General features: G+C 37.5%; 1 protein-coding gene across 1 annotated transcript in view; it reads right to left on the bottom strand.

Moving 5' to 3' along the window:
• Positions 1-21,243, bottom strand: part of Dg (Dystroglycan) — a 532,981-nt gene that overhangs the window by 42,901 nt on the left and 468,837 nt on the right. Inside the window, exons 8-10 of the mRNA XM_067145542.2 lie at positions 16,303-16,596; positions 7,571-7,723; positions 1,469-1,764 (exon numbers count right to left, since the gene is read on the bottom strand). Coding sequence (XP_067001643.1) covers positions 1,469-1,764; positions 7,571-7,723; positions 16,303-16,596 — 743 coding nt within the window. The remainder of the gene's footprint in view (positions 1-1,468; positions 1,765-7,570; positions 7,724-16,302; positions 16,597-21,243) is intronic.

Here is a 21,243-nt window from a genome sequence, read left to right as displayed (position 1 = left end):
TCCAATATTTTAATTTAAATAGACATCATTTTAACACCCATTAACGGTGGATATTGGCAGGACTTCAAGTTTTAATGCAATTTCATTCATTCCTAACTCAACTTTTTTGAACTACGCAAGGCAACTTCAAGGATACTGTGAATTCATACCATCACAAGTGAAAGGTAAATGAATAAATAGTATTGACTAGGCGGACCATCTTCCAACATTTTTACAGTTATTAAGTCAATACGGATCCAATCCCGGCCACCATGGTCAAGATTATTAATAATGATTCACTGTCTTGCTGCAGCGGAAGCTCGGCTCCCCATCAACGTCCAGTGAGTGCGCCACTCAGCACTGTCCGCTGGGAGTAAGCTGAATCGTGTGCCGTGAGCTCACCGTTCCTGTGAATCGATTCACTCGGACACTTGAATGAATCGATACACTGCTTTGAATCATGCATTCAGTAGCCAACACTACTATGTAGACTACTTGGAGCCACTGGCAGTGCCAATGCACTATGAGACACTGTCTCATTTTCAAAAATTGATGCCTACCTGGCCATCAGGTGTGGTATGTTCCAATCTGTCAGGGGAGAGATGGCGTGGAATGACATTAGTAGACGAATAAGTTTAAGTTGTGTCTTTAAAAGTAGGAAAGATCACAATATGAAGATAAAATTCAAATTCAAGAGGACAAATTAGGGCAAATATTCGTTTATAGGAAGGGGAGTTAGGTATTGGAATAACTTACCAAGAGAGAAAATAAATTTCCAATTTCTTTGAAATCATTTAAGAAAAGGCTAGGAAAACAACAGATAGGGAATCTGCCACCTGGGCAACTGCCCTAAATGCAGATCAGTATTGACTGATTGATGTTGACAGCTGCACCATATGTGCAAATATTTCCTATACACCCCTCACATTTTTTGTATGCCTTTACTTTACACCCTGTGTATTTACTGTTTTAGTATTTTATATCTAGTCCTGTAGTTATAAGGTAAATAAGTAAATAAATTATTCAGTATGGAACAAACACCTGCATTTCCACTACTTGATTTTAATTTAATAATTCTGTTGTCACTGAAATAGAAATCTGATCAATGCGCATTAGTTATACAACCATTCACCTTTGCAGATTCTGTAATCTACTTCAATGATTCAGATGTCCATTATTTAACACTCTGATATCAAATTGTCTAATCACCTCCTCTCAGATAGTCCCTCCTGTCAAGAAATGGGGATTTACTTGAGAGGAAACCATCATTAGCACATCATACAGAGAGAAATGCACGTCCTCAGAAAACACATTCCCTATGCTATGTTCAATGGGGCCAATGACTTAAATGATTGGCCTCTTAAAACAGTAATCGTCATCCTAGACTCACTGAATTGGCAATCATTATCATCATCATTATAAGCAACAAGATTTTCCTGAACCATGCCTTTTACTGTAATAGCTATCTCATGACTACTGTTATCCATACCTGAATGCTTTGCCAGCAGTGATGGGTAATTTGGGAAGTCTTTGTTCTATTGTAGGTTTGATGTTTTTGATATCATATTCAACCACTTCATCTGTAGGTCGTGCTGTACTTGATCTTTCTGTAATAACCAAGGGCGTTGAAGAAGTAGTGTCTTCTTCAGTTGTAGATGTGCCCTCAGTGGTGCTACTTGTGCTACTGCTACTGCTTGCTGCACCAGTAGTACCAGTAGTGCTAGAACTGCTGCTACTGCTGCTACCACTGCTACTGCTACTGGAGGTTGGCAGTGGCTCTGTCACCTGCAAACAAACTCGTTAAGGGACTTGTTTCCTAATTGATTAACTTACAAACTACACAAATTATGATCATCAACCCTGTGGAATTTTATGAATGAAATCTTATCATAATGGTTCATGTTGTGGGTCACTGTAGTCATGTCCTAGTAAATGAATGAATCATGGGAATCATGGGTAACAGCTGAGTAATACAGTACCTGAGGGCTAGAAAAACAGTTGCAGATTGTCAGATCTTTTCAATCATTACCTCCTCTTGAATAGTTCCCACCCAGAAATCTGAATAGGAAATGACTTGATCTCTGGACTATTTTACCTAATAGTCAGGCATCTCAGATATATTCCAAGTCTCAGCTATCCTTGTGCTAAAACAGCTAGGACTATACAGTCCACTGGCTTAGTGGGAATATATATAAGTAGGGTAGCATCCTACTCACAAAAAATTTACCAAGCATTCTCAGAATGTTTTAAACAAACCTAAGACCATAGGAGTGATGAGTCCCACTACCATTTGACTAGGTCAAGGACTCCTTGGAAAATACTTGGTGAATGAAATGGTATTTGATGGGGAGCTATCAATATTATTTATGGAAGAAAGAAAGTAGAATTAACCATGTCAGCAAAGAGTAGGCACCCAGTGAGATAATGAGAAAGAGAGATGAAATTATAAGGTGTTCTCAACAGATGACAAAAGGGGAAAGGCAGTGCAGTAGGATTGTTCACATCTTCGCCGTCATCCGTGAACAAGTAATGGACTCCCAGCAAAATTCTGTGTCATCTTACACTGTTGGTTGGAGACTAGCAGCAATTGGACTAGGGAATTACTGTCCCATGCATAGGCTGTCATTAACACCACAACACAAATGGCAGCGTTTGCAGTGGTGCCACGACCAGGAAGCGTGGACTAATGATGAATGGCATTGGATTGTGTTCGGTGATGAATTGCGGTTCTGCACTACCCTGGATGATCAACGTGTCAAGTATGGCAGCGACCTGAGGAGAGGTCCCATTCTTCCAATGTTTTGGAGATGCACAGCGGTGTTACTCCTTGCGTCATAGTGTGGGGAGCTAGCGGGTATGACTTCAGGTCATAGCTGGTAGTGATTGAGGGAACTCTGATGGCACAACGGTATGTCATGCACATCCTGCGTCCTCATGTGTTTCCTCTTATGCGACAGTATCATGCTGATAATGCTCGTCCACACACAGTATGTGCCTCTATGAACTGCCTGTGTGAAGTTGAGGTACTCCTGTGGCTAGCAAGATCTCCAGATCTGTCCCCCATAGAACACGTGTGGAACCAGATGAGACGTCAACTCTGTCCCAGTGTCAGTATCCAGGATATCAAGGATCATTTACAACAGTTGTGAGCCAACTTGCCTCACGAAAGGATACAACTGCTTTATGGAACCCTTCTCAACCGAATCAGTGCATGCATCCAAGCCAGAGGGGGTGCAATGTCGTACTGATAAGTGAGCTCGTACTGCCAAGTTCGTTGCAAATTTGAATCAATTTTGTTGTCACCGAAATAACATCACACGCCCTTATTAGATTACCACCTAATCGATACTTTATTACATACCTTTGGCAAGATTATAAAAACATTAACAACCACAGTACATGTTTTGACTACTAAGTGGTCATCTTCAGCTGTTTCCAAAAAACCTTAGATGATAATACAAGAATAGCAAGCATGTTAAAAACCTTCATCTTTTCACCCATGGAATTTTAAAAACTATTATTATTTAATATTGAAAAAGGGAAAGGAGGCAGGACGGATTATTGGGGGGGGGGTTAAGGTTTGGGTAAGAAAGGATAAATGGAGTAGGCCTATACTTAAAATTAAAATTCGTGTCTACAATATGTTAAAACTTCTTCTAATAAAACATTTTTTGAAAACGTATTTTAAAAGTCTATTGTGAGGCTCTTCTATATCATCACTGAATGACTTAATCTTGTATACAATAAAAATTGATACGTATGCAGTCCTGAAGTGTTTAGTGTTTGTATGGTGTGTTGAAAGTCTTCCTTAAAGGCTTCATGTAAACTGTACTAAATGGCTGTGAGAATCTGTTTGATTTACTGTTGTCTCAAGGTAACTTCACTGTTGTATTGGGTGGAATAGCGGTCTTCTAATTGGGCAACTTGCCTCACAATCTGCAACCAGCAGAGGATATAAAAAATATTGAGGTATGTCAACAAACATGTAGTGATTCCAAATTTAATCTGTGTCGCAGAAGGGATAGAAATGAAAAGCTTGTATTATCAACTCACCTCTTTTAAGACTGGTGTCTTTATTCCCCGCTACCTTGAGGATGTGTCTGTGTACTCGACCTGGTGTAATAGCAATGTGTCACGACGTGTTTATGCGCACGGTTCGGCGGAGAAAGGGGAGGCAAGGCTGTGTCGTCATTTATTGCGCCTTGTGAGGGGGAAGGGGGTTCTAGTTGTGCTTCCGTGATGTCATATTTGAGCATTTTACTTGTTGAGTTTATATGTTTCCTGTTTACCCATTCCATATATAGTTACGTATATGCTCGTATAGGGGGTTTCTTTGCTCATTTATTTCATTTAAATTCCAGTCTTTGTTCTTTAGTTTATTGGGAAGAACGTGATTGTTTTCTAGATTGTTCATGAGACTTCCTTTATTAATCCTGCTAATAATTTGAAGGTCCTGTTCAATATTGGTAAATTTATGATCTGCCTCATTCATATGAGCTCCCATAGCAGAGAACCTCCTATACTTCTCTGCATTGACGTGCTCCTGATATCTTATTAAGAAATTCCACCCAGATTGTCCCACATATGTGTTTTTACACATATCCTTAATTTTATTAACTTTATTATGATTGAAAATTCTGTGTTTAGTGTTGTTATTTGTTGAGAAAGCTACTGTGGTGTTATGCTTCTTAAACAGATTTGTAATTTTGTGAATCTTCAGATTATTAAATGTAAACTTAACGTACTTCTTTACTTTCTCCGACTGTTGCATTAAATTTATTTGTTGTTTAAATTTGCACTTGGTGATGATTTTATTGATAAATTTCAAACTGAAACCGTTAAATAAGGCTTGTTGGCGAATGTAAGTTGGTTCCTTTTCTCTGTTTCTGTTAATGGAATTTCAAAGGCCCTGTTAACAAAACTATAGTATGCAGATTTCTTCTGTGAAATGGGGTGTAGAGAGTCACTTTTTATCGTGATTGGTGTAAAAGTAGGTTTTCTATGAATTCTACACATGAACTGGTTATTTTTCCAAATTGTTTTAATATCTAAAAAATTGAGCAAACCTTCTTCTTGTTCTTCTACTGTAAATTTAATATTAGGGTCCAAATCATTTAACATGTTCAGAATATTGTGGCTGTCATTGAATTCTCACAGTCTCCTAGTACAAGAGACACGAAGCCTTCAAGGAAGATTTTCAACACACCGTACAAACACTAAACACTAAACACTTGAGGACCGCATACGTATCGATTTTTATTGTATACAAGATTAAGTCATTCAGTGATGATATAGAAGAGCCTCACAATAGACTTTTAAAAGACATTTTCAAAAAATGTTTAATTGGAAGAACATGTTTTAACATATTGTAGACACACAATGGGGGAAAGATCAAATTTTTTAATGTGCTTACTATTCATGAATTATCATCTAAAGTTTTTTTGGACACAGCTGAAGATGACTAAGTGGTCGAAACATGTACTGTGATTGTTAATGTTTTTTATAATTTTGCCAAAGGCATGTAATAAAGTATCAATTAGGTGGTAATTTAATCTAATAAGTTGATTTAACTCATCGATACGTTGATGAAGTGAACAGCTTGCAATCACATACCCTCTCAAGACGTGAAGTTTCATTTTGTTTCCTCCTCCCAATCTGGGTGCTTCAATTTTTTTGTCAGGCAGTGTATATGCAGAGAAGCTGATAGAGGTTTTGGAAAGAATTGGTGGGACAGCTGAAGGAGAAAGAATAAAGACCAACAAGTATGCAGATGTACAACCAATAATAGTGGAAAGTGAAGATAAATTACAAGAAATGGTAGCCAGTTTAAAAGAAACTGGGGAATGATACAGATTGAAGATTAATATCACTGAGTTAAGGTGATGAAAATCTTTTAAAAAAGCTTTAAATATCCACATGGAGAGAGAAGAAAAAACACTGGAGGAGGTATGGTATGGATGTATGTGGGAAGCTGTACAGACAAGATAAAGAGCAGGATAACACAAGGAAAAATCACATATGGGAAAGTGAAAGAACTTCTAATGGCAAGAAGTGCCACTTTAAGGCTATGAAAAAGATATGAAATGTTTTGTATGGAGTGTCATTTTATATGGTGCAGGAACATGGACAAATGCCTGGAAAGTTCTGAAATGTGGCTGTCTGTCTGTCAGGTCATCAGCCCAGAGGCTGGTTGGATCTTCATATAGCACTACCAAAGGTTATGTAGTTATAGGGAAAATGCAAAACCCGACGGCAGTGCCAAAATGAGGCGTACTAGGCAAGATGTGGAGTGAGATAGTTTGCCATTGCTTTCCTCGTTTGGCCAGAAAGTGCTACTGCAGCACGACTGACCCTATGAGTAACACCTTTCATAACAAACAGATGCACTGGTCATATTCCAAATGTCATTACTCAGCACTTCCCATACCCCAGACGCTTCCATATTGTCACAGCCTTGGTTGAGGTTGGGACTTTGATGGAAGCTATATTTTGCTCCGACCTTAGCTACAAGTTTGAAAGATGGAGATAATAAAATGGACAGGAATGAGGAAGTTCTCAAGAGGACTAATGAAGAAAGAGGCATAGTGAAGGCAGTAAGAAAAAGGAAAGTTAGGACAAGTACTGAGAATGTGTACAAAAAAGCTACATATTGTAGAAAGAAGGGTCTAGGACAAAGAAGAATCTGAATGTTAACAGATTTAAAGAGGGGCCAAATGTATACTCAGTTGAAAGAAAACTCTCAAGATAGAGGTAACTACAAGCGCACAGTTTCACAGAGGTGTTTCATTGGTAGTCCTTAAATGCTTGAAGGATAGAGAGAATAAAATCTGTCTACAGACAGATACACTAATGATACAAAAGGATCATTAAGGCCACATGACAGTACAGGAATTATTTTTGACCAAATTTTAAGACTGTTATCCATTTCAGATGTAACAATCATCTAAAGAAAAAAATTCAAGTTAGGCTGGTCTCAAGATAACTGCCAGACATATTTTAGCCAATCTTCAAATTTAGAATATACCACTTCAGGAATAGGTATTGCACAACAGACTGGAGATTTATAGGAAGATTTAAGCAGTAATGGGTTTCTGCATATACATATTTTCTTTTTACATTTGCTGAGATAAGTGGGGGTTACAGCAATACCAAACAGTTGTTTTAATTTTTCCCGATTAGTGTTATGTTTAACAAGAAAATATACAGCCAACATTGAGTAATTTTAACATTTGTTTGTTGCATTAAATATAGACTGTAAGATTAAGACTCAGTAGCTAAACACTGTGATAGAGAAAGCACTTTTTAGATGGCAGTTTACCTGTTACATTATTTGAGAGTGAAGCAATATTACTAGCGTGGTAGTAATGAGCATGCACTGTGTTAGTATGTATGTATATATATATATATATGCTCTTTTGAAATAGAATCCAGCCCATTCATTCTACTACTGTGGCTACCATCAAGTTACTCGGTAGATGGGTTTGGATATGCAGAAGTGTCCTATCCCCCCCCTAGTCTCAGGGGCACTCATAGATTTTTTCAGTCAGCAGCAAAGTTGTTCATCCAAAATTAAGCAGCACAGTTCAGTTACCTGACTAGTGGGCATTTCTGTTGTAATGGAAGACTCGACTTCAGTGATAAAAACGGGTGTAGCCGAGGGAGTTACTTCAGCATACTCCTTGTACACTCGACTGGGTTCTACTACTATCTCACTGGCTGGCAGATGAGTGGGCCGTACTGGTACCTGAAAACATGGAATCAAACATATAAGATGGTAATGTACTAGCTGCTTCAATTTTTGAAATACTTGAATTGTGAACTGAAAAAAAGATATGGAGAGAAACAAAATATGGTTTTGCAGTTTGGGTCCAATGACTAGTTTGGCGCACTTCTTGATCTCCATACTACCCTATCCAGTATTGACATTTCATTTCTATGTAACTCTTGAAGTCATAATCATGTCTTGGTCATCCCTACCATTCATAACCCTGTATTCCCTCAAACTATTTGAATGAGTCCTTGATGTTTCAACACATGTTCTGTCAATGGATTTCCTTAATTGGCACAATATAATTGTTAAATTAATGTAGTAACAGTCCACCTTTCAATACTATATATGTAATATTCTAAATTACATTAATTAATTAGGGAGTAGTTTCGGCCAGGGCTGGCCATCTTCAGCCTTAATGTAAAACATCTAATAACTAAACAAATGTACATGCACACAACTGACATAAAACAAATGAAACAAATATATACAAATTGACATTAAAAAATTGGGATGAAATTATGATTAAATTTGAAAATAAACTAGGTTCTAACTTGTTGAGTATGCTCATCATTGAGAATATTTCTCAAGTATTAATTTATATACACAGAACATCTAATCATTAATAATTTAATAGTAAATAGTATTGAAAGGTGGACCATTACTACATTAATTTAATAATTATATTGTATTTACAATTCAATACGGATCAGAACCGTGAAGTTTATAACCTATGATTCCTTAATTGGTGAAATAATTTTCCTCTCACCGACTTCATTTAGTACCTACACCTTTGTGATCTAATCTACCCTCCTCACCCTCAACATTCTTCTGTAAGATGATATTCAAAGGCTTCTAGTCTGTTTCTTTCTGCACTATTTAATGTCAATGTTTCACTTCTGTACAATAGCATGTATGTTTCACACAAATGTCTTCAGAAACATTTTTCTAATACCCTTAACTAGCAATGATAATACCTAGTCTGGCCATAAATACTGTTACAAACTACCGACCATGTTCTGCAACACCGTCTGGTGGCACATAGGAAAATCTCTTCTGTAAACTGCCAGCATTACCCATTAATTTTCCATCATGTCTGTCTGTCTGTCTGTCTGTCTGTCTGTCTGTCTGTCTGTCTGTCTGTCTGTCTGTCTGTCTGTCTGTCTGTCTGTCTGTCTGTCTGTCTGTCTGTCTGTCTGTCTGTACCCAGATTACAAGATAATGGCAGAAGAGAATTTAATGAAAATTGGTAGTAAAGTCCAGGAATGAGGCACTACAATCTAGGCTATAAATCATTTTATTCACGCCGAGTGAAATTGTAGTTTAGGGGAAGGCCTAAAATTTAATTCTCAAATATCTACATTGTTAGTGGTCCTATCGATAAATACTACATAATGAAAGTTATACGGAATTAAATTTCCAATCATTTGTGTTTGTACATTTTTAGCGTACCAGCTATGATAACAGAGATATTAATGAATTTCGATTTTTGTTGCTAAGTCCATATCAACGCCGAACCATGAGAAAATGGGGAACAGAATTTAAGGAAAATTGGTATGTAAAGCTAGGGAATAAGGTACTATAGTCTATGCTATAAATAATTTTATTCACACCAGATGAAATGGTGGTTAGGGCAAGATGCCCAGTTATTGGACTTATCGAAAAGTACTACATAACAAAAGTTATAGAGGATACAATTTCCAGTCATTTATGTCTTATAAAGACATAGAATTCATGAATTTAGACTTTTGTTGCTTAGTGCATATCAATGCCAAAGCACAAGAAAATGGCTTAACTGAATGCAGAGCATTCCTAACATGGAAATATTGTTAAAACGTGTTAACTAGCAATAGTTAAGGTGGTCATAGTTTCATACTGATAAGGAAAATAAATTATGAAGATTATAAAAAATCGTAAAGAAATGATCGCTTGAAGAATAAGACAAGAGGGAGTCGTGAAAGAAGGAAGGACTCCCTTTACATCAGATGCCCTAACATCACAGAGTCGGGAAGAAAACTAAATGTAAAGGCCTACAATATTGAAAGCTCTTAAAAGTGATCAACAATAACATTACATTGACCACAGTTGTGATGTGATTTGTCTCTTTGGCTGCCACTCATCTCTGGTAGATGGGATTACTGCTGTGTCCAGAAAAAAAAAAAAAGAAAAAAAAACACACACACACAAAAAAAAACAGCGTGCTTGAATATTGGCAGAAAGTAGCTGGGGAGTTAGATAATTTTGCACATGCTATATGACTCTCCTGTCAATGACAAGTACTACAGCTAGTCATCAATATAACATTTGTAAGTCACTGTATTATTCTTGTACAATCTATTTAACATCCAAGAGCTATACAATATGTTTAAATCACTGGTTTATTCTCGTACAACCTGTTTAACAGTATTTGTAGATGCCACATCTCTTGACGATGGTTAACATCCTTCAAAATAGTCACGTAAGTTGTCCCCGGGGCATTGCCATTGATGGGGAATACAGACAATACGTTTCATTAATACGTGCTATTTCACGCCAAGATGTGGTTACAGTATCCTGTATGTTGGCAAAGCATTTCCCATACAATGGCTTCTTTGGTTTAGGAATAAGATCAAAGTCACAAGGACTAAGATCAGGGAAATAACGAGCGTGTGGCAAGACCTCTCATCCCGAACGCTGTGACTAGCGTTGCTCAATAGTTCTTGACGTCTCTGTCACACTGCATGATGAAGATGATACTGCAGAAATGACAGGTAATACTGTGCATTTACAGTCTGTCACTGATGAACTGGATGACAGTAAAACACCTTGACTGTCATGCCCAGATAATCATCAGCTTTGCAGGTAATGGATTTCTTCATAACTTACGTCCTCATGGTGATCCAGGATGATGCCATTCACTGGATTGTTGCTTCAATTCGGGTTCGTACGCTCTTGCCCATGTTTCATCAAAGGCAATGATGCAGATCAACATGCCATTTCATTCCCACTGGAATCGTTCCAAATTGATGCCACACATCTCGTACAGCATCCACTTCTCTACCTCCGCTAAGTGACATGACACCCACTTTGAAACAATCTTCCACACATTTAAGACTTGCCATAGAATTCGGCGCACTGAGGAAACAGAAATAGCAATTCGATCACAGCCCAACACATATCTTCTACGAGGCCCTGCTCAATCACAGCCATCAATACATCTTTCTTAGCTGCCACAGGATGTCCACTGAAAGGCAGGTCTTCCCTGTTGGAAGACCCTGACCCACCTTGCCACTGTACAATAGGGTATAGCACGATTACCTAATGCTTGCTGTAGCTCTGCACAACATTCTCTTGCATTACAGCCACAGAGAAGTCCTATCTTGATAATATTCAAATGCTGTTTACCTTTGGTTACCTCTATTATGCACAGCTGTCAACAGAAATCTGATATCAGGATCGTGATCATGTCCAAACTGCTACACTCAGACTCCATCTAATGGCAACATTACAAAGGTCATGTAAAATACTTTCCAAAGTATACAGTTATTTTCGTGTATTGGCACAGTGCCAGGAAGTAAAAAAATGGTTGCCATGCCTTATGAATCTATCTACGTATAATACCGTATTTACTCGCGTACTAGACCCCCCCTTTTTTTTCCACATTTCAAAAAATCAAATCAAAATCTCTTTATTTGAAAATGAGGTGTCTACCTCGGTGGCAAATGGTACACCAAAATACATTATTGTCAAGCACTAAATATTAAATTAACAAGAGAAGAAAATTTTCCTATAATACAATATTATACAATTTACGCTAACAATTTTTTCTATTAAACACAGCTCATCCTTAATAAATTGATATTGTTTACAAAATTCTACTTATAATATCTCCTGTACTACTTACAAATATAGTCAACTGATATACAGTATGTGGAATTACTTCAAATGATACTATACAACTGCTATAAGATTAAAATTTACATTGCATTTATTTACTTTTTTTCTTTTTTTTTTTACCCATTCTGGAACCTAAGTACCTAACCTGCTGCATCTTCACCAGAGCCCCTTTTGCCACCACTTTTCAGAGTTCCTGAAGGGCCTTCACAGCTACCGTAGCGGTCCCACAGCCAAAAGAAGTAGGGGAGAGGTACAATATGAAATAACAAATTTTGTGCAGTGAACACATGACTTCTAGGCCATAAAGAGCTATAAATAGTACATGTAAACATTCAACACTATTCTTTAACAAACTTATGAATGTATTCTGAGTTTTACTGGCTATTTTTGTTGGACAGCTGTATTCCTAAATTTAATAAGAATAAATGGTGAGCACATGAATTTTAGGCCTACATATAAAATAAAATAAAATAAAATAAAATAAAGATAGTCAGTTTTAATTACTCGTATATCACATCATTCGTATCATCTCATGAACTCCTCTGATGAGGCTGACGTCAGGAAGGATATCTGGTCGTAAAAACTTACTACGAAGAATCGTTTCACTTCATACTCGACCCCACAGAGAAAAGGGATAAGGATATTGTGTTATGCAATATTAATACAAAAGAACGTAATAGCAGTCATTTGTGTCTGTCCGTTAAGTAGTAGGCCTAAGTAGTAAACCTGATTACTGCTTTTATTTGAATTATCATCGTCTTGTGCCGCCAACTTCCCTGCTACTGGCATGTCGTCATTCCAAATGATGTCATCTTCATGGCATTCAAGAGTATTCAAGACCCTGTCTATTTGAAACTTAAAAAATAATCTTGTTCCCGACTATAGAGTGAGAATCTATTCGCAAATGGTTTTTGGAGATGGTCTCTGTTATTCCCAGTTGGTGTATGTGTTGCAGAAGCCACCCCTTCTGAATAAAGCCGTGCTGTAAAAAGCATAACAATCCACCAGCTGATAACTAGCGTATGTTACGACTTGTAACAATGTAACACAGTGACTGGAAGCATTCTTTGGATAACTGCGGCTATTGAAAACCAGACCTTTATTTTTATTTTTAAGTATATTGCATGCTTGTTCTCTACATTTATCACATCAGGATTTACCTAAACAGCTGTAACTGAGATAAGAGAGACCATTGTTTAGGTTAGGAATGCTCCTAAGTGCCTGGATAGTGCCAAGTTCCACGACGGAAAGAATAAATAACTACAGGTGTGGTGGTAATGCGTTTTATTATTATAATGTTAAATTTCGCACTTTTGTTGTCTCCATATTTTTTTATTAACGCAAAGTATGTTCTGTTTGTGCTTCCAAAAATCAAAAAGTAGTTAGTGGGGACGTAAAATCAGTATTATTATTCGTTGGGTGCGTTAGCGAGTAAAACAATCATTATGATTAGATTGTTTTTATCGCGTTTTAAACCTACTTCTCTCCAAAAATTATGTAGGCTATATCGGCTTGAGTTATGAGATATTAAACGATCACTTTGTTTATGATTTCTCCTGCTATGTTAATAGCAACAACCATGAATATTTCTTAACTAAAGTAAACTTGTTTCCTCACTCCGAGGTGGTGCAGCCTCCAATGGAGGAGACCTGCATGTACCATTTTTACCACATATCAACCTTCCTGCCATTCTTAAATCTCTGTCAGTATGTTACCGGGAATCAAACTCAGGCCCCCGAGAATGGCAGCTAATTGTGCTAACCATTAGGCTGGCGAACATTCTTAACTACAAAAAACAAATATAAAGCATGACTGATGGGTGCTTTAATTGCGGTTGGACACAAAACTATTCACCTATTTGTACGACATCATGAGAGCTGTAGCAGGCCTACGCTACGGAGGCAACATTTCTTAACTATGAAACACAGATGTACCATACAGACGAAACTTTTTACCAATTTGTGTGATGTCATCGGAGCTGCAGTAAGGCTTGTAACCGCTTCAAAGCGGAATCACTGTTCTTCTCTTGTATGCAAGATTTATTATTTATTTTTTCATTTTCTTTGGGGTCTAATACACATGTAAAAACGGTATATCAGCTCCAAATATGACTGATTTACCCATACCTGTTCACACAAATGAACAGTCGTAGAAACACGTGCACATATTATAAAAATTGAGTCCTCATCTTAATACACACTAACCACAAATTTCAAGGTAAAATTGATTTCCAATAATAATTGCAAGAAAAATAACCTACCATGTCAATACAAAAGAAACTCAAACAAAATTTTCACTAATATGAATCTTATATTAGATTTTAAAGACAAAAATCACTTAATTAGCATTAGCCTAGGGTTACCCACATTGAGAGTGCTACCTAAGATTCATAAATAGGATATCACAATTAGACCTATTATAAATTTTAGGAATAGTCCGATTTACAAAACGGCAAAATTTATACGAACATTTTTAAAAGAACATTTCAGATACCATAGTTTTTTTAATAAAACAAAAAACATTGAACGACTAGACACAAACACAATACATACTATCTGCGTCAGGTGAGAAGTCGTGTCAGCTTGTAGGTATGTCACAAGTAATAGATACTACACTCTTAGCTACAAACATCACTTAGCTACAAACATCAGTTGTGACAGACAATCAATCAATCAATACTGATCTGCATTTAGGGCAGTCGCCCAGGTGGCAGATTCCCTATCTGTTGCTTTCCTAGCCTTTTCCTAAATGATTTCAAAGAAAGTGGAAATTTATTGAACATCTCCCTTGGTAAGTTATTCCAATCCCTAACTCCCCTTCCTATAAATGAATATTTGCCCCAGTTTGTCCTCTTGAATTCCAACTTTATCTTCATATTGTGATCTTTCCTACTTTATAAACGCCACTCAAACTTATTCGTCTACTAATGTCATTCCACGCCATCTCTCCACTGACAGCTCGGAACATACCACTTATAATACCAATATAATGGTCCGTTATTGGACATTATAATTTTTCCAGCTAACTCATTCTTGGTTGCCTGCGTTTCGCCCTCGTGTGCTAAGTTAGGCTCATCAGTTGGGACTTAGCACACCACCCAAGACGCAAGGCTAGTGCATACCGTGGAGGCCACTGCATAGGCTACTTGAAGCCACCAGCAGTGCCAATGCACTATGAGAACAATGTCTCATTTCCAAAAATTGATGCCTGCCTGGCCATCAGATAATACAGATGTTGATTCCCATAGGGAATTTAAAATATTTGTCCCGAATGAGTAAATTTATAATACCAATATAATGGTCCGTTATTGGACATTATAAATTTTCCAGCTAACTCATTCTTGGTTGCCTGCGTTTCGCCCTCGTGTCCTGGGGGCCATCTGGTGGCGAATGAATGTACCATTTCCACTTCTATTATAACGTCCAAATTCAAAGTGTCATTATTGTTTAAGAAGCCTTTCTCATGGACAGTCAAGATTTCTTCTGAGGACACAGAGCACAGTTCTCTGCGAAACGCTAAGAATTTCACCTTATTTTCTTGACACGGCATAAGCCCAAAAGCCTATACAGTATCGTGAAATTTGGTATTTGGAATCTCCTTTAAAAATAAATACATATTTTTTGTTTTCGGAAATCCACTTAAAGGGGGGGGGGGGGGGGGGTAAAGAATTGAAAAATTAGTTGAATTTTTGTATGAAGATACTATTATCTTAAAAACGAAAGATGTTGCAGATGTGAAAATTGGTACTTGGAATCTGTTTTAAAAGTAAAGAAACACTTATTCCTTTGATTTTGGAAAATCCAATGTGGGGGGAGGGGGGGTGGTTGAAAGAATTGAAAAGGTAATTGAATTAATTGTATGAGGATACTTACATCTAATAAAAACTAAAGTTGTTACAGATGTGAATATTGGTATTTGGATCTTCTTTAAAAACAAAGAAAAACGCATTTTGGGGGGAAAATCATCTTTGGGGGGGTGGGGATGAAAAAATGTTGAATTCCTTTTATGAGGACACATATCTCAAAAACTGAAGATGTTACAGTCATGACAATTGGTATTTAGAAGATCCTTTACTAATAAAGAAACAAGTATTTTTTCCGGAAAATTAACTTACGGGAGGCTTCAGAAAATAATATGGTACCTCTGGTGAGTTTCAGTTATAATATATCTCTAGTATGTAAGCATGCAGTGATTAATGTAGCAAACATCATTGTTACACTATGTCAGAATTTGCAGAAGGGGGCCCAAAATATTATTTTGTGGGGGAGCCCTGTCCTTACTTACTTACACCAATGACTAGCAGGTTTACTGAATTCTAATACAATTAGTGCTCAAAATGTCCACCACACACCTGAGTGCACACCTGAACACGTCCAGGCATTTATGGCAATCTTGTTCCACATGCTGGCAAATTACTGCCATGGCTTTAATGGCATGCATGATTCTAAACTTAATCCTAAATACAAACTCTCCCCACATTCTAGTTAATAACTAAAACAGGTTTAGCTTGCAAATGATCAACCATAGGGCATATGTTCATAGGAACTTCTTATGTTGGTTCCATCCACACCCACCCTCCCCAGTTACTTCCTACATGTTTGGGAACACACTGTATATTATTGATAATTTGCAAAAGTAATAAAATGAAAACACATTCATAAGGGAGCATCAGTACTAACCAAAACTGGTGTAGGCAGAATAGTTCCATATACAACAGGGCTTGTGGGCATCCTATATGTGACGCTAGGTTGCAGCAAACCAGGAATTGTATTGACATCTGACCCTGGCTCCAACTGTTCCACAGTTTCACCATGGTGATGCCTGTGAGCATGTGTTGCTGTGGCCTCAGGGAACACAGGAGAAGACATGGTCGGGACTATTCTAGTGTCTGGAATGGACTCGCTATCTTCATCTTCACCTTCACTGTAGTCGTATGCTGGATCGTCATCATCCACAAAATCTCCTGACCCAGTCTGCAAAAAAAAATTTTAAAAATCATGATAAACAATCTACCCGACACTGTTAAAATTCAGTTACGATAGTATTTATTTATTTATTTATTTATTTATTTATTTATTTATTTATTTATTTATTTATTTATTTATTTTATTTTACATTTTATGGCCTTCATTGGACTACTTTAGTCAATTATACAATGAATTTTTCAATTTTCTCTCAGTCCAGTACTTTTTCATTCTCTCAAAGTTAGCTTTGAAATTCATCATACATTTATAACCAATGTTGCAAGATTCCCTCAGTTTCACTTCAATGATAAGGTCCTGACATTAAACTTATCCATAAAATAGAACATTTGAACCAAGTTTTCCCTGTCAGGATCTGTATGAGACTAGAGTTCAAATTTGCTTTGAACCTGCTGCTGGCTAAACCAGAGGATTTTCAAATTAGTACATTACTGCAATACAGAAGTTTCTATTCTAGTCTGTGGTTTTATAACTGTGTAAAGAAACCAATAAAAATGAAATTTACTTTACCATTACTATGGAAACAACAGTATTTAGTTTCAGTATGTTGATTTGACTGATTACAAATTATTGAGTGCAGAGAGTTGATTCATGTAATAGATGTTTTACCATAATTCTGATAAGGCCTATAATGTAAAAATTGAGCTCCATATATAAAAAATATTCAGTCACCACCGATCTACAATTAGGGCTGTCACCCAGATGGTACATTCCCTATCACTAGTTTATCTAGTCTTTTCTTAAATTATTTCAAAGAAGTTGGAAAATTATCAAACATCTCTCGTGGTAAATTATTCTAATCCCTAGTGCTCCACTGACAGCTCAGAACATTCCTTTCCATAGAAGCCGTTTGTTTCCTTACTCCCAAGTCTTCCCAGCCGGATGTTTGCAAGATTTTCATAACACTACTCTTTTGCCAGAAATCAACCAGAACAAATCATGCCTCTTTTCCTTTGGATCTTTTCCAGTTCTTGAATCAAGTCATCCTGGTGAGGGGTCCTCATATACTAGAACTATACTCTAATTTGAATCTTACCAGTGACTTATGCCCTCTTCCTTACATCCTTACTCCAACCACTAAATACCCTCAGAACCATATCCCAGATCTGTAACCTTTATTTACAATACCATTTAAGTGATTACCCCAATGAAGATCTTTCTTTATATTACCGTAACACATAGGCACTTACAATGATCCCCAGGTGTTTCCTAGGCCAAGCTTATGACTAGATATGATTTACAATAATTACATTGTTTGATCGATCAATCAATCAATCAATCAATCAATCAATCAATCAATCAATCAATGTATGTATGTATGTATGTATGTATGTACGCATGTATGTATAATTTCTTACTGCTCAAGCATTCTCACAATTAATACCACACTCTACAGTAGTGCCAGTTCTCCAGTCTTGTAACTAGTAGTGGCCACTTATGAGCTGATGTGCTGGAGTATATTGCTAATTGAAGCGTAACTGCGAACAAGAGTTTGTTAGATTTTGTGAGTTTTGTGAAAATCTGTTCCAAAGCCTTTGCTGCTTGATGAGTCAGGATGCCTAGCATAATACGAAGCATGTTTTTAAAGTATCATTTTTAAATACTGTATAGCCTTTGGAACACTTTGGTTGTCATTCGGCGCACACGCGCTCAGTACATACATCTGTAGGCTAGCCACAAACACCATTACAGAAGCATTCGTCTGTATTTATGTTTGTGCGTACTGAAAATCCTCAGACAATAAACGGTCCTGTGGAGTGTGAAGTATGCTGTGATTCGTTTTCTAAATGCAAAAAACATGAAAGTCATACAAATTCATCGACAATTAGTGAAGCATATAGAGGAAACACTATAAGCAAAGGATTGGTAAGAAAATGAATTAGAGCATTTAAAGAAGGCCGTACTAATGTCCACGAGAGAAGCGTAGTAGGCAACCGTATGTCATTACTGAAGACTTGGTGCAGAAAGTTGATGCAAAGGTTTGAGAAAACAGAAGTGTGGTGGTGGGATTTCATTTTCCACCAGTGTAGAAGGGGTTAATTTATAGGAAGGGGGTGCCAAAATGTACTTTGCCCAGGGTGCCAATGACCTAAACTTAGGGCCTGGTTGTACCACTACTTCAAGTCATACTGACCAACAATTTACTGTTCTCTCACATTGTTAGATTGTAGAGAATATAACAATGTAAAGATATTGACAAAGCTAAACGATTAAAAATGGTGGCGACTACAGGCATACACTCATGACAACAGCTGAACTTAGTCCGGCCCCGTGGTGTATGGGCCAACGCGTCCGCCTGTCACCTGGCAGCCCCTGGTTCGATTCCCGGCCAGGTCAGGGGTTTTTAATTGTAAATGATTAATATCCCTGGCCTGAGGACTGGGTGCTTGTGTCGTCCTTAACGTTCCTTTCCTCACATTCAACACTCTACACTTCCGCAATTCCAATTACATGCAGGTTCATATTGTATGGTGCAAATAGGGGCAAAAGATTTCTACCGGTCGACGCCCTGAACAAATAGCATTTAAAAAAAGAAAACCAGCTGAACTTGAAATATATTTTTCTTTGCAACAGAATGAAAACATTTCTTCAAAACATAATGTCAAGGCAATACCCTTGCAATTCCCCCAACTGAGAAGAATATGGTTGCCAACATCAAAGAGTTCAGTTCTAAAGTCATCGACAAGTTCTGAAGCAGAAAACAGCCCTGTATGTACTTCATTTTTCATCAGTGAGTGAGTAAAACAGCTTTGTTTAGTCCACCCAACTGTTCTACTGAACCAGTTTGATTCATTTTTGTTTTATTCTCTCCAGAATTACCTGCCAGTGAATCATCAAGCGCTGATAGTCTATACTTTGAGTAATCATAAAATCAAATCAGTAAGTAATCACTCCAATAATAGAATTGCAGGTGAAGATTTACTCTAGCCCACAATATAGTCTCTATTTAGCAGGTTGCACACAGTTAAGGAGAAATATCTTTATGTAAAGATATCGATGAAGCTAAACGATTAAAAATGACGGCCACTACAGGCAAACCAGCAATTTCAATCAAACTTGGTACACATATGACTTAACACTATCTGAAGAGAAATACCGTGGGAGTATGACACATCTAGCATCCCTAGAGATGGAGAGAAGAGGGCGTGACATGTAAAAATAATCTAAAACAACCTACAGTAAATTAGTATTGAATCCATAGTTTTTGTGGCCACTGAGATGAATTGTGACACTCTGGATGCCGTTTAAGTCCAAAATCAGCCTCCATCAGATGCGAGTCAGAAGGGGTGAGGAAGGAATGTCCAAACTGACCAATATTAGAATTGAATTCACGATTTCCAGGTTCGCTAGGCTGATTGGTGACAGTCCCAATGACAGTTGGAATCGTGTACATCACATCTATGACGCAACTTGTAAATACACGCAGTTATCACTATTTTTATTATTTGAAAGGATCAACTACTTCCCACAAGGGCAAAGTTCAACACAAAACCAAATAATCTATGACTAAAACTTTAAATTAAATACGCAACAACAACTTTAAGTCTACAAAACATTTAGTAAAAACCGGGCAAGTGGCTGCATGGTTTGGGTCACGTAACTGGTCGACTTGCATTAGGGAGATGGTGGATTCGAACCCCACTACTGGCAGCTCTGAAGGTGGTTTTCTGTGGTTTCCTATTTTTACACCAAGCAAATGCTGGGGCTGTAACTTAATTAGGGCTACTGTCACTTCCTTCCCACACCTAGCCCTTTCCCCTCCCATCATCACCAAAAGACTAATCTGTGTCAGTGTGACGAAAAAATTGTAAAAAAGAAATAATAAAATATCAGTTAATGTTCTTACTTGAAAATTGTAGCACACAATTGAATTTCAGCACGAGCTGCCATTGGTAGTAACAAAACCTGATACATTATTATCTATACAGTATAACAGATTGTACAAGTAACGAGATAATTTACATACATACATACATACATACATACATACATACATACATACATACATACATACATACATACATACATACATACATACATACATACATGCATACATACATACATACATAAACTAAAGATGTCCCTATCATCTAAAAATAAATCAACAAACAAAATTACTGTACTGGTATTACATACACTATGTGATCAAAAGTATCCGGACACCACCAAACCATACGTTTTTCATCACAAGTACAGCACGAAAGCGTACAGGCTGACCTCATCTGTTGACTGACAGAGACCGCCGACAGTTGAAGAGGGTCATCAAGTGTAATAGGCAGGAATTTCAAACTGCATCAGGATCCACTCCAAATACTATGACAGTTCGACGGGAGGTGAGAACTTGGATTTCATGGTCGAGCGGCTGCCCATAAGCCACACATCACGCAGGTAAATGCCAAACAACGCCTCGCTTGGTGTAAGGAGCGTAAACATTGGATGATTGAACAGTGGAAAAACGTTGTGTGGAGTAACGAATCACGGTACACAATGTGGCGATCCGATGGCAGCGTGTGGGTATGGCAAATACCCGGTGAACGTCATCTGCCAGCATGTGTAGTGCCAACAGTAAAATTCAGAGGCGGTGGTGTTATGGTGTGGTCGTGCTTTTCATGGAGGGGGCTTACACCCCTTGTTGTT

The sequence above is a fragment of the Anabrus simplex genome, chromosome 4, assembly GCF_040414725.1.
Source record: "Anabrus simplex isolate iqAnaSimp1 chromosome 4, ASM4041472v1, whole genome shotgun sequence".
NCBI lineage: Eukaryota > Metazoa > Arthropoda > Insecta > Orthoptera > Tettigoniidae > Anabrus > Anabrus simplex.
Note: the sequence above shows the minus strand (reverse complement) of the source record. Positions and strands in the feature narration are given on the sequence as shown.